The sequence below is a fragment of the Panthera uncia genome (genome assembly GCF_023721935.1).
Source record: "Panthera uncia isolate 11264 chromosome B3 unlocalized genomic scaffold, Puncia_PCG_1.0 HiC_scaffold_1, whole genome shotgun sequence".
In the NCBI taxonomy this organism is placed as follows: Eukaryota; Metazoa; Chordata; class Mammalia; order Carnivora; family Felidae; genus Panthera; species Panthera uncia.
The window spans coordinates 48,507,570-48,522,392 of NW_026057582.1; the positions used below are offsets into that span (position 1 = coordinate 48,507,570).

Sequence of the window (14,823 nt, forward strand, 5' to 3'; positions counted from 1 at the left end):
ACCAACTGAGCCACCAGGCACCCCTTGGTTTTTTGTTTGTTTTTTTTATTATTTTTTTATTTGTTGGGTTTGTCTTCAGCTTTCGTTAAGGACGTTTATTACTGTCTTGTGATCCTTAATTGTCTGTTCGTATTGCCTGTTCACATTTTATAGTAGAGCATGAAAATGCCGATTGGAAGTTCTCTGTGGGGGGTTAGGCTTATAAAATGATGTATGGGGGCTATTTTGTGTGGAATTCTCACTGTGTTTAGCTTTTTTCCTCCTCAGCTGGTCTCATTTTTCAGGAAAGGTGTTTTTTGTTTTTTGTTTTTTTTTTCCCCCTGCTTGGAAAGTGAAGAGCTGGTTGTCAGCATTTTGGAAGCCCAATGGGAATAATAGGTTGCAGAGGCTTAGTACCCAGTAATTCATACATTTACCTAATTGCTGTTTTACGTATGTTTCTCCTTCTTACAATAGTGCCACACTTCCCCTAATTTGAAGATCCTTTTCATACACTTTATAGAACATTAACTTCTGGCTTTCTGTTAGGATGTGGAAGGAGCAGCTACTACCATGTTCACAGCTGGAACTTTTTTCTTTTTTTAACCCCAGTTTAACCTATTTCTAGCAGTACCTTGTGCTGTTTTTAAGTTTTTTATGGGTTACACAGTGTAGGTTGATTTGTTTCTTGGCTTTTTCCATTGTCAGCCTGGGATTCAGCTTCTTGAGCCTGATCACTTGTCCTTGGTTTTTCCATTTTTAAAAATTTTGTTGCTCTTCTCTCTCTTTCCTTTCTTTTTCTCACATCTCTATTGATGAATAGGATTGACTTGTAATTTTCATGTCTCAGAAGTTCTTGGGACACCTGGGTGGCTTAGTCAGTTAATAAGCATCCAACTCTTGATTTGGGCTCGGGTCATGATCTCATGGTTGTGAGATCCAGCTCTGCGTCAGGCTCTGCACTGGTAGCATGGAGCCTGCTTGGGATTCTGTCTCTCTTGGGATTCAGAGAGCAGGGGAGTCTCTCTGCCCCTCCCCTGCTTATGCTCTTCTTGCGCATGAGTGCGTTCTCTCTCTCAAAAATAAATAAACTTTAAAAAAAGAACCAGTTTTAACTGTTGATCTCCTCTATTATATCTGTGCTCTCTATTTTATTATTTTTCTCTTTCTGTTTTTCTTTGAGATTCATTTGTATATCCCTTTATGATTTCTTGAGATGGAAATTTGGTATATTGCTTTTTTTCTCCCAGCTTCTCTTCTTTCCTGATAAGTATTTAAGGCAGTAAATTTCCCTTTAAATCTGGCTTTAACTGTATCTAAAAAGTTTTGTTATATACTATTTTCATTATCTTTCATGTCAAAATGTGTTCTAATTTACATTGTGATTTCTTCACCCATGCCTTATTTAAAAGTAATGTTTATTAATTTCCAAACCTATGAAGATTTTTGGTTATATTTTTGTCATTGCTTTCTAGCTTAATTTGCATAATGTTCAGAGATAGAATTCTGAATTATCTCAACCCTTTGACATGTGTTGTTGAAACTTGCTTCATGGTCCAGCCTATTTATGGTCCACTTTATTTACAAATGTTTCATATATAGTTTAAAAGAGTGTTTGTTGTATAGTTGTTGAGTGCATCTCTCTAAATATTAATTAATTCACATCCATCAATCATGTTTTTCAAATCTTTAGCATCTTTACTAATTTTTTTAAAAAGTGTTTATTTATTTTGAGAGAGAGTGTGAGAGCTGAGAGAGGGAAAGAGAATCCCAAGCAGGCTGCATGATGTCAGCACAGAGCCGAAAATCAAGAGTTAGACATTTAACCAACTGAGTCATCCAGCCGCCCCCACTAATTCTTTTTTTAATGATTGTTTTCTCAATTACTGAGAGTTTTGTTAAAAATCACATAATTGTGGGGCACCTCAGTGGCTCAATTGGTTAAGTGTCCAGCTTTGGCTCAGGTCATGGTCTCACGATTCACGAGTTTAAGACCTGTTTGAACTGTGCTAATAGTTCAGAGCCTGGAGCCTGCTTCAGATTCTGTGTCTCCCACTCTTTCTGCCCCTCCCCCGCTCATACTTGGTGTCTCTCTCTCAAAAAAAAAAAAATTAAAAAAAAATTTTTTTTAAATAAATAAGGGCACCTGGGTGGCTCAGTCAGTTAAATGTCCGACTTCAGCTCAGGCATGATGTCATGGTTCATGAGTTCCAGCCCCGTGTAGGGCTCTGTGCTGACAGCTCAGAGCCTAGAGCCTGCTTCAGATTCTGTGTCTCCCTCTCTCTCTGCCCCTCCCCTACTCATGCTGTCTCTCTCCCTCTCTCAAAAAATAAATAAACATTAACAAAAATTATTTTTTAATAAATAAAAGATCACATACTTGTGCACTTGTGTCATTCTCCTTTTATTTCGGCCATTTTTTGCTTTATATATACGAGGCAGTATAAATACAAAGCTGTATGTCTTCCTGCAGAATTGAGCCTTTTATTAACTGTAATCAGATGTTCCTTTAACTTCTAACTTCTTTTTTCCCTTCTCTGTGAGATATTAAAACTACATCAACTTTCTTTTGGTTAGTGCTTGCATGATAAATCTTTTTCCATCATTCTATTTCAATCCTTTTATATCCTTATATTTTAATATTTTAAAGGAGTGTATATATCATTTTCCAGTCTGACAGTCTTTACATTTAATCTGGAGAATTGACTACATTTAATGCAATTTCTGATATATTTGGGTTTAAATCTATCCATTTTATTATTTGCTGTCTTTTTCTTTTTTTTTTTGAGATTATTTATTTTGAGAGAGAGAGAGAGAGAGAGAGAGAGAGAGGGAGAGAGGTGGGGGGAGGGGCAGAGAGAGAGAGGGAGAGAGAATCCCAAGCAGGCTCCTTGCAGTAAGCATGTAACCAATGCAGGGCTCAAACTCCTGAACCATGAGATCATGACCTGAGCTGAAACCAAGAGTCTGACCCTTAATCGACTAAGCCACCCAGGCGCCCCTACTGTTTGCTTTCTATTTTGTTCTTTATTCTTTGTCTTTTTGCCTCCTCCTGATTTTTTTTTCCTGTTATGTTCTTTTACTAAAATAATTAGAAATACATCCGTACGTTTCTCATTGTCTTTGTACTTGTGCGTTTATGTTGTTTTAGAAAAACCTCTCTACCATCAACAGAAGAATTGTTAAATAAGTATAGTACATCCATTCAACAATGAAGATGAGTTTTTTAAGATTTTAAGTAATGTTGGGGCGCCTGGGTGGTTGAGTTGGTTGAGCATCCGACTTCGGCTCAGGTCATGATCTTACAGTTTGTGGGTTCGAGCCCTGCATCAGGCTCTGTGCTGACAGCTTACTCAGAGCCTGCAGCCTGCTTCGGATTCTGTGTCTCCTCTGTCTCTCTCTGCCCCTCCCCGGCTCATGCTCTGTCTCTCGAAAGTAAATAAATGTTAAAAAAAATTTTTTTTAAGAAAATTAAAAAAAAATATTTTAAGTAATGTCTATACCCGGTGTGGAACTCGGACCCACAACCCCGAGATCAAGAGTCGCATGCTTCATCAACTGAGCCAGCTAGGTGCCCCAAGAAAACATTTTTAAGTGAAAAAAAGAAAGCAGTTTGCAGAATAGTGTGTGTTGTGTTTAAAAGAAAAGGTTTAGAATAAGCATTTTTTAAAGCTTTTGTATGTATAAAGAAACTCTGGAGAGGGATATACAGAAAGCTAGTAACAGTGGACTTCTGTTTGATATTGGTAATGAGAGCTGAAAGGGGATGCAGGATCTTAAACTATGCCTTTTTTGTCTGATTTAAAACATTTGTGAACCATGTATATGTATTAATAAAAAATCAGATGAGAAAACAGGAACACAATACTTGTGCTATTATATTTTGGGTGTTAAAAGGGAGTTTAATGCCAGTGCTTAATCTATCATTTTTAATCAGAAGTTTTTAAATTGTAGATTAAGTCAAAGAAATAGTCATATGTAATATAGAAAATATTTCTGTTCATCTCTATTTTGTCATTTTCTAAATGTCATACAAATATATACTCTTTACTTTTTATCATGATGGTATGTATTAATCATGAAAACCAAATTACTTTTTCTTTTGAGAAAAGTTAGTTTTATAGAGCAAAAATTACCTTTAGAAGTATAAAAGTATAAAGAATACCATATATGTAAGTATTCAGTTGATTCAGGACAGAGTGAGAAAACTTCTTTCTTACTTGTGGCCTCAAAAGTTAGCCAGTGCCCCACTGAAAGAAAACTAAACCTAGGGACCATGTGACATTGTATGTTGTTGCTTTGTGTAATTCATTGTTATGTTATCCTTGAGTTTAAGAGGGGACTATATGAGAGGGAGATAAGGAGAGAACATATTTTCAAACATAGAATTTAATTACTTCTAAGACTGTCATAAGAATATCCTTGGCCAGTTTGTATAAGATTTCAATAAAATTCAGTTTGATGCTTTAATAAATTAAACCATCAAGTTGTCTTAACCTACAAGGTAGGATAGTGTCTTGGAATTTTGTTTGCAAAAAGGATGTGAATTCAGGTGACTATAAAGCAAAAGAATGTTAACTTTTTTTCTTTCAATTTGGTAGGTTTGAGAAATTTCTGTGGTTCGTTAGCTCAGAGAACTATTTAATTATAGGTGGAAGAGATCAGCAACAGAATGAAATAATTGTGAAAAGATACTTGACAACAGGTAGGTAAGATAAAAATTTAAAGAATTTTCTCATATAATTGGATCAATTATTTCAATATTAGATGTAGATTTTCATCTTCTATGACAGGTTTAATTGGTAGAAGGAGTTTATCTTGATGGTTTATCGTTTGTTGAATATGCATTTCGACACTTAATCTTCATTTTAAGTGAATATTCCTAAATTAGTAATGGTGAGCTAATCTGCAGTGTTGGACTTTTGATTCTCTTCTATATTATAACAAAATAGCTCTCAGTCCTCCAAAGTTAGTGTAGATCAAATTTTTAAAGACTTGTTTTTTTAGTGCGGCAGTTTGTAACTTTTTTTTCCATATTTAGAAAAAGAACTTAAGCCCTGTGGTGTATGTAAGTCTTCTCATTTATTTTTCTTTGCTGATAACAGCCACCTCGCTGTGGCTGAACCTTCACAGTGTGGATATCAGAAACCAATAATCAGAACTAATCTGATATCCACTGCAGATCCCAGACCAGAAAAGAAAGCAGCAGGGATCATGGTATTCCATGGTGCTTAGGGCATGGTCTCTCTCTTCTGTAGCTTTGTTCTGAGCTCAGCTTGTGTTGGGGCAGTATGAGTTTTTCTCTTCTTTGAGTTTCAAATCCCAGACGAACTGTTGGGGCAAGCAATGGCTGCTCATTTTACTTGTTAGGAACTTTCCTTTTTCCTTAACAAAAGAGGAAAGATCTCACTCCTGCATTTGTTTGTTCATTTGTTTATTCATTGGTAGCACACACATAGAATACAACTCACAGTCCTCACTGTGGCTTACAAGCCTCCTGGCTTCTTTCCTTCTTCATTTCTTACCATTCTTCCCTTAGTCTGACCTCTTGACTGCTCATCATACATGTCAAATATCCATGGTCCTTAGGACCTTTACATTTGCTAGATGACTCATCTCTCACCCTCCAGCAAGCTAGCCTAGACTTGCTTACACGGTAACTCAGCAAGTTTCTGAGAGAAAGGGAGGAAGCACATAAGGCCTATTAAGACCTAGGTTGAGAACTGGCACTTGGTCACAGCTGCTATATTCTGGCTAAGGCAGATCACAGGGCAGGTCCAGATTCGAGAGACTGGGAAGTGACTCCACTTGATGGGAGAAGCTTCAGGATCACAGAGCAAAGAGGTGTGGCTAACAAGGGAGAGAGGAACTGACCATTTTGGTAATCTGCCATATTACCATTGCTGTTTCCTCTAAGGAAGACTATGAGAGATCTCCTAGGGGTGGGAAATGGACTTTATGCCTTCTTATCCCCTTTGGATTCTGAACCCATTAAAACCATTAAAAAGAAAAAAAAGAAAAAAAAAAGGAACAGGACTTAAAGTATTATTTCTCATTTGTCTTTAAGGGGACATTTATGTACATGCTGATCTTCATGGAGCTACTAGCTGTGTAATTAAGAATCCAACAGGTAATATATTTCTCTTTATTATTCAAAACTTTATTTATTCTCTTTATTATTCCAAACTTTAATTCAAAACTTATTATATGACAAAATTTGTTAATAAAGTTAAAGGACACTTTATTATGATAAAAGGGTCAATTCATCAACATATTTATAACTATTATAAATATATGCGCACCCAACAACAGAGCCCTAGAATACCCTTGAAGCAAAGTCTGACAGAATCAAAGAGAGAAATAGTTCAGCAATAATAGTTCAGGACTTTAATACCTAACTTTAAGTCATGGATATAATAAATAATTAGATACAAGATTGACTAGGAAATAGAAGATATGAACAAATATTTAAGTTAACTAGACCTAATATAAATCTCTGATATCCTCACCTAACAACAGTAGGCTAATTCTCAAGTGCACCTAGTATGTTCTCCAGGCTAAACCATATGATAGTCTAGAAGACAAGTCTTAACAAGTTTAAAACTACTAAAATCATACAAAGTAAGTTTTCTGACCATAATGGAGTGAAATTAGAAATCACTACTAGAGGAAAATTTGGAAAATTCACAAATGTGTGGAAATTAAACAGCACAGTCATAAATAACCAGTGTCAAAGAGAAAATCATAGGGGGCTGTTAGAAAATACTTTGAGATGAGTGAAATGAAACACAGTATATCAAAATGATAGGAGATGCAATTAAAGCAGTGCTTAGAAGTTTATAGCTGTAATGTTTATAAAAAGAAATATTTCAAATCATTAACAAAACTGTAACATTAAGATCTAGAAAAAGAAAAGCATAGAACCCATAGTAAGGAACAAAAGGAATTAATAAAGATTAGAGTGGAAATAAATGCAACAGAATAGAAGAACAATAGAGAAGAGCAGTGAAACCAAACTTGTTTTTTTTAAAAAAGGTCAACAAAATTCATAAAACTTCTACTGGACTGACCAAAAAAAATAAGAGAAGATTCAAATTCCTAAAATTGGGAACACAAGAGGGGAAATTACTACCAACTTTGCAGAAATCAAGAAGATTAAAAGAAAAAGTGCCCTAGCTGCTTCTTACAAAACACCATTTTAGCAACGCTTGTGTAGTATTCTGGGTGGCGAATGTGCAATAAGACAGCAGAATGAAGTCCTGTCATAAATGGTTTCTTTAAATGAAGAATGAACTTTTCACTGTGATAAACATTGGTCACATCTCTAGTCTGTGTCTGGAGCATTTATTAAATAACTTTAGAAGTTACATTTGCTGAGGGGGAAAAGGATTGTGAGGGCATGCTACCTACAGTTGTAGGGCAACAAATTAGATAACTTGGATGAGATGGACACATTCCTAGAAAGATACAAACTAGCTAAACTGACTCAAGGAGAAATAGAAAATCAAACAAACCTATAACAAGTAAAAAGATTGAAATAGTAATTTAAAAAAATTAAAAAAAACAAAAACAAAAAACAACCCTGCTCAGGCCCAGGTAGCTTCACTGGCAAATTCTACCAAACTTAAAGAAGATTGAACACCAGTGCTTCACAAACTCTTCCAAAAAATAGAAGAGATGGGAAAACTTCCTCACTCATTCTCTAAGCCCAGTATTACCCTCATAACAAAATCAAAGATGTCACAAGAATTGAAAACTACAGGCCAGTGTTGCTTATGAACATGCACACAATTTCTCAACAAAATATTAGAAAACTGAATCCAGCAGCATATTAAAAGGATTGTACACTGTGACAAAGGGGTTTATTCCAGGAATGGTTGATTTAATGTATGAAAATTAATCAATGTATTGATAGGTGAAGGACAAAAACCACATGATCATCTCAATGATGCAGAAAAGGCTGTTGGCAATAATCCAACACATATTTGTGATAGAAACACTCAACAAACTAGGAATATGAGGGAACTCCTGAACTTGGTGAAGGATTTTTATGAAAAACCCAGAGCTAACATCATACTTGATGGTGAAAGACTGAAAATTTTCCCCTTAACATCCAGAACAAGACAAACATGTCTGTTGTTGTCCCTTTTTGTTTTTAAATTTTTAAAAATAATCTTTTGATGCTTATTATTTATTTTTGAGAGAGAGAGAGAGACAGCAAAAGTGGGGGAGGGGCAGAGAGAGCGAGACACAGAATCTGAAGCAGGCTCCAGGCTGAGCTGTCAGCACAGAGCCTGATGCGGGGCTCGAACTCAAGAACCATGAGATCTTGACCTGAGCTAAAGTCAAACACTTAATCTCCTGAGCCACCAGGTGCTCCTATCCTTGTTACTTCTATTCAACCTTGTATGGATGTTCTAAGTAGACAGGCAATAAAAAGAAATAAAAAATATCCACATTGGTAAAGACCAAGTAAAACTATTTCCATTTGCAGATGACATGATCTTATATATTTAAAACCTCAAGGAATTCCCCCAAAATTATTAGTTAATAACTTTACAAATGTTCAGGATACATTTGTATGATATATAAAAGTCAGTTGTATTTCTATGCACTCACAGTGAACGGTACTAAAGTAAACTAATAAAACATCCATTTATAATAGCATTAAAAAAATATGAATAAATTCACCAAAAAGAAGTTGCAAGATATACACCCCAAATATAAAAAACATCATTGAAAGAAATTAAAGAAGAGTTAAGTGGAAAGACTTTCAGTGTTTATGGATTGGAAGTCTTAATATTTTTCTGATGGCAGTACTTCCCATATTAGTTTCCAGATTTGATGTAATCTGTCAAAATTCCAGCTTCCTTTTTATTTTTTTTTTTTAACAAAGATTGATGAGTTGATCCTAAAATTCACATGAAAATGCAAAGGACCCAGGTCAGCCAAATCATGTTTAAAATGAAGAACAAAGTTGGAGGACTCACACCTCTTGATTTCAAAACCTCCTGTAAAGCAACAGTAATAAAGAGCAAGGTGTATGAGGAAGGACCGATAAATCATTGAAGCGAATTGAGAGTTCTCATTTATAGTCTGTAGAGTAGACTTTGCACAAGGGTATGAAAGCCATTCAATGGGGATAGATAGAATACTGTTTTCAAAAAGTGGTGCTTGGACTAATATCCATGTACAAAAGAATAAAGTTAGACCCCTGCTTCACACCATTTATTAAAATTAAATGCATCAAAGACGTAAGCTTAAAAGCTAATACTATAAAACTGTTATAGTAAGGCATAAATCTCATAATGAATCAGGAAGTCATTTCTTAGATAAGACATCAGAAGCATAAGTAACCAAAGAAAAACAGATTAATTAGACAAATCAAAATTAAAAACCTTAATTCAAAGACGCTATTAAGAAAATGAAAAGACGGTCGGGGGGGTTGGAGAGTGGTGCCTGGGTGGCTCAGTGGTTAAGTGCCAGACTTCAGTTCGGGTCATTATCTCATGGTTCATGGGTTTGGGCCCCACATTGGGCTTTGTGCTGACAGATCAGAGCCTGGAGCCTGCTTCAGATTCTGTGTCTCCCTCTCTCTCCACCCCTCCCCCACTCACACTCTGTCTCTCTCTCTCGCTGGCGCTCTCTCTCTCTCTCTCTCGAAAATAAATAAACATTAAAAAAAAAAAAAAGGTGAAAAGACAACCCACAGAGTAAAATACTGGCAAGTCATTTATCTATCTGCTAAGGAACCAGTATCCAAAGAACTCTTAAGACTCAACAACAGAAAGGGAAAAAAGTTTTTAAATGACAAACGATTCAAATAGATATTTTCCCAAATATACACGAATGGCCAGTGAGCACATAAGATCCTCAGTATCATTCATCATTAGGGAAATGCAAATCAAGACCACAAAGAGGTACCACTTCACACCCAGGAGAATAGTCGTAATAAAAAAAAATAGACAAAACGTGGGGGAAGGATGTAGCGATTGGAACCCTTATATGCTGCTGATGGGAATGGAAAATGATGTAGCCACTATGGAATAGAGTTGGCAGTTCCTATTGACCATAGGGGACACCTGGGTGACTCTGTTAAGCTTCCGACTTCAGCTCAGGTCATGATCTCACGGTCAGTGAGTTCAAGCACTGCATCGGGCTCTGTGCTGACAGCTCGGAGCCTGGAGCCTGCTTCGGATTCTGTGTCTCCCTCTCTCTTTGCTCCTCCCCCACTCATGCTGTGTCTCTCAAAAATGAATAAACGTTAAAAAAAAATTGTTTTTAATTAACCATAAAATTTGTCACCCAGCAGTTCGACTCCTAGTTATATAGACAAACTGACCACACTAAACTTGTTTGCAGATATTCCTAACAGCATTATTTATAATAGCCAAGAAATAGAAACAACCCATATGTTCATCAGTTGATAATAAACAAGTTGTATATCCATTCAATGGAATATTATTCAGTCTTGAAAAGAGATGAAGTACTGATAATTGCTGTAACAGGGATGAGCCTTGAAAACATTATGCTAGGTGAAAGAAGCCAGACATATATGATTCCATTGATATGAAATTCCAAAATTGGCAAATCCATAAACACAAAGTGTGTTAATGATTGTCAGGGGCTGGGAAAATGGAGAATGACTATTTATGGATATAGGATTTCTTTGAGGGATAATGAAAATGTTCTGGAATTAGTGGTAATGGTTATGTAGCTTTATGAATATACTAAAGACCATTGGATTATATACTTTAAAAGGGTGAATTTTATGGTACATGAATTACATCCCAATTAAAAAGTATTTGAAATCTAATTGTAGGGAGATATTATTAATATTCTCTTCATTTTGACAATTTAGGTGATTTATAGTAATTCTGGAAGAATTCAAACTTTGACTAGGCCTTTCTAGGTGATTCTTTCTGGAATAAAGTTAGAGTTATTGACATAAGTGATAAGGCATTTCTTCTCTGATTTGTTTTATTTACTTAGACTGTTTAAAAACCTGCTTTGTAAATATATATTTGTAATTGTTATTTTTTTATCTGGCATAAAATATGCCAGTATAGTTAACATACAGTGTTCTGTAAGTTTCAGGTATACAATAGTGATTCACCAATTCTGTGTATTACTCAGTGCTCATTAAGATAAATGTGTATTCTTAATCCCCTTCACCTATTTCACCCATCCCCCCACCCATCTCTCCTCTGGTAACCATCTGTTTGTTCTCTTTAGTTAAGAGTCTGTTTTTTGATGGACGCTTTTTTTTTTTCCTTTTGTTCATTTGTTTCTTAAATTTCACATATGAGTAAAATTATATTGTATTTGTCTTTCTCTGACTTACTTTGCTTAGCAGTGTACTCTATAGATCCATCTATGTTGTTGCAAATGGCAAGATTTTATTCTTGTTTATGACTGAATAATATTTCATTGTGTGTGTGTGTTTGTGTGTGTGTGTGTGTGTGTGTGTACGCAACATCTTCTTTATCTGTTCATCGATTGATGGATGCTTGGGTTGCTTCCATAATTTGGCTGTTGTAAATAATATTGAGATAAACATAGGGGTGCATATATCCTTTTGAATTAGTGTTTTCGTATTCTTTGGGTAAATACGCAGTAGTACAATTATTGGATCATATGGTAGTTGTATTTTTAATTTTTTGAGCAACCTCCATACTTTTTTTCCACAGTGGCTGCACCAGTTTACATTCCCACCGACAGTATACAAGGGTTCCTTTTTTTCCACATCCTTGCCAACACTTGTTGCTTCTTGTGTTTTTGATTTTAGCCATTCTGACAGGTGTGAGGTGATAGTACATTGTGGTTTTTGATTTACATTTCCCTGAATGTGAGTGATGTTGTAAATATATTGTTAATAAAAATCGTAACTTCACGTAATATGAAATTAAAATGTGGTATCAGTATTTAAGATGTAAGAGGATCAAATCCATCATGTTGCATGTGATTTTCAGGTCTTGCTGTATAGAAACTCTGTACTTGGGTACTGAAGCATTGTGGTGTTTATATCACAGGAGAACCCATTCCGCCTCGGACCTTGACTGAAGCTGGCACAATGGCACTTTGCTACAGTGCTGCCTGGGATGCACGAGTTATCACTAGTGCTTGGTGGGTGTACCATCATCAGGTAATAAGGGCTGTGGTCCTTTTTCTTAATTTATTAAGAGCTATTGTGTACCAAATTTTGAGGGTATAGAAGTCAACAAGGCAAAGTACCTACTTTGATTGAGGTGACATTTTGGTGGTGGAGAAAAACACATGCATGATGTCTGGTAACAAGTGCTGTAACGTTTTTTCTTTAAAGCAGAGTAGTCACTAAAGAGTGATTGGGGCTACCATTTTGAAAGTAGTGTCAGGGAAGGCCTTTCTAGGAAAGTAAGATTTGAGCAGACACCTAAAGGAAGAGAATGATTTATGCAGTTATATAAGATGAAGAGTGTTCCTCTTCATCTTTGTTGGAATTTTCTGATCTCTCTTTGGCCCTTCCTGAAAAATAGTTATATCCAGTGTTTTTTATTCATTTGGCTTTAGTAATTGTCCTTCTTTGTTGTTATTGCTGTTACTTGATACTTCACTCCATATATGACTTCATTTTCTGTTTCACATTTTCAGTAATTGCAATTGATAATGATATATTACAGGGTCTTACAGCTATACAGCAAGATAAAGAATTCATTACTATTATCCTCCCTTAGGTTCATCTTGTATCTATTTATAGTCATTTTCTGCTTATGCTATGATACTATGTTTTCAGGAAATTAATATCATTTCTGGTATTATATTTTCTGCCTGTTATAAAAGTGGTTTTAATTCTTTCATTGAACAGGTTTTTTAATGGTGAAATTAGTGTGCTTTTAATCCCTCCAAAAACTATGACAAAGGTACTCTCAGATTTGGGGGTTTCGCAGATAGCATACAGTTTTTAAATACATCATTTTATTTCCTAAAATGAAAGGTTATTTTACTACCCCCAAAACAGTATCTTAGGAAAGGACTTTATTTAATAAATATAGTTTGTTTTTTTAATTTTTTTGTTTATTTTTGAGAGAGAGAGAGAGAGAGTGCATGCGCACACATGTGGGGGAGGGGCAGAGAAAGAGACAGAATCTGAGGCAGGTTCCAGACTCTGAGCTGTCAGCACAGAGCCTGATGCAGGACTCAAACTCACAAACCATGAGATCATGACCTGAGCCGAAGTCAAGTGCTTAATCGACTGAGCCACCCAGGCAGGCGCCCCAGTATAGTTTTATTTTAGTAAATATAATTTTATTAAACTTTTCTTATTTTTCCTATTATATCTCAAACCAGAGGAAATGTGTGAACAAGTTCTGCCTCTAATCCATGGCATTTGAAAATTATTGATGTAGTATATCCTTCATTATTTCTTTTCTTTGTTACTGCCAATGGTATATCTGTCTTTGAAGAGATATTTCAGTATTGAGAATTTTTACTAAATCATAAACTTTTCAGGAGATGGTGCTATTTACTTAAATATGACTTTACTTTCTTGAGTGAAAAATTTAAAAACACGTGTCTTAAGACAACAGTATGATGTGGTATTGTGTTCCTCAGGTGTCTAAAACAGCACCAACTGGAGAATATTTGACAACAGGAAGCTTCATGATACGAGGTAATGATTATGGAGACCGGTTTGAGGACCATTACTTACTAATATTTTCAGAACAGAAATTATTCTGATTTCATATATGAAATCTATTATGAAATAAGGAAAATTTTGTGCTGCTGTGGCAGATTTAGCATTTGTTATGTCATCTCCATAGATATTTTTCTTGATGAGGATGTGCTTTCATATAACATGCCCTTTTTTTCTAAAAGATTATTCAGGGATTGACTAACCCAAAGATGATAGCAAGCATTCATATTTTTTCTTTCTTAATTCCTGTTCCTATACATAATGCCAAATTCTGTGTTCCTTCATGACAGAGAAAAGACCAAATAAATGTGACCATTGGTGTCAGATAATTTGTAAGCATAAAATGGAAAAAGACAATTTTTAACATTTATGTTTATTATCTTTTATAGGAAAGAAGAATTTCCTTCCTCCTTCGTATCTAATGATGGGGTTTAGTTTCCTCTTTAAGGTATCCTTCAGCTTCTTTGTTAATGTTTTTTTAAATTTTCTTTAGTCTTACCTAAAGTTTCATCAGTGAAAAATTACTATTTCCATAGGTAGATGAGTCTTGTATTTGGAGACATCGGGGTGAAAGAAAAGTCAGAGTGCAGGATGAAGACATGGAAACATTGGCAAGTTGCACACGTGAACTCATATCAGAAGAAATGGAACAACTAGGTAGTTTACAGATTTTAATAAAGTAGCTTATAGTGTTACCTTTTGTCTAGTTTTGCTTCTGAATTCTTAGAAGATCATATCTACTTTGGGATAATTAAAATTTCAAAAATACAGTTGCTGTCAATTTTACAGAATTTTGTGTTTGGAAATGTTAAACATACTTGTTCTAATGAATTATAAAGTATTTAATTGGACCATAACTACTATATAAACAAATGTAGTAAAACTTCAGTATTTAATGGGTCATATGTAAATGTGTTCAGCAAAGATAGACTCAGGTATTTGTGAATGAGCATTTACTTTTGGATTTAATAATTAGAACTTATACAGAGATGAATTTATAATAAGTAGAATTTCTCATGTGAGACTTTGGCTTGATGTAATAATACATTTGCTTCAAGTAGAGAGCAACTGTGGTTGCTGGAATAAATTTACTCACCTACCTGAAGGAATAGGGAAAGTATGCCCACTGTTTTACTTTTACAGTTCTTCTTTTTCCTAGGGTCATTCTTCTT

The 14,823-nt window shown here is 35.2% G+C and overlaps 1 protein-coding gene across 2 annotated transcripts in view; it reads left to right on the forward strand.

Annotated features, from left to right (window-relative positions):
- Nucleotides 1-14,823, forward strand: part of NEMF (nuclear export mediator factor) — a 61,350-nt gene that overhangs the window by 23,787 nt on the left and 22,740 nt on the right. For both annotated transcript variants that reach the window (XM_049612825.1, XM_049612826.1), the window contains exons 17-22: nt 4,581-4,684; nt 6,047-6,109; nt 12,012-12,124; nt 13,570-13,627; nt 14,041-14,099; nt 14,188-14,308. In XM_049612825.1, the coding sequence (XP_049468782.1) occupies nt 4,581-4,684; nt 6,047-6,109; nt 12,012-12,124; nt 13,570-13,627; nt 14,041-14,099; nt 14,188-14,308 (518 nt within the window). The remainder of the gene's footprint in view (nt 1-4,580; nt 4,685-6,046; nt 6,110-12,011; nt 12,125-13,569; nt 13,628-14,040; nt 14,100-14,187; nt 14,309-14,823) is intronic.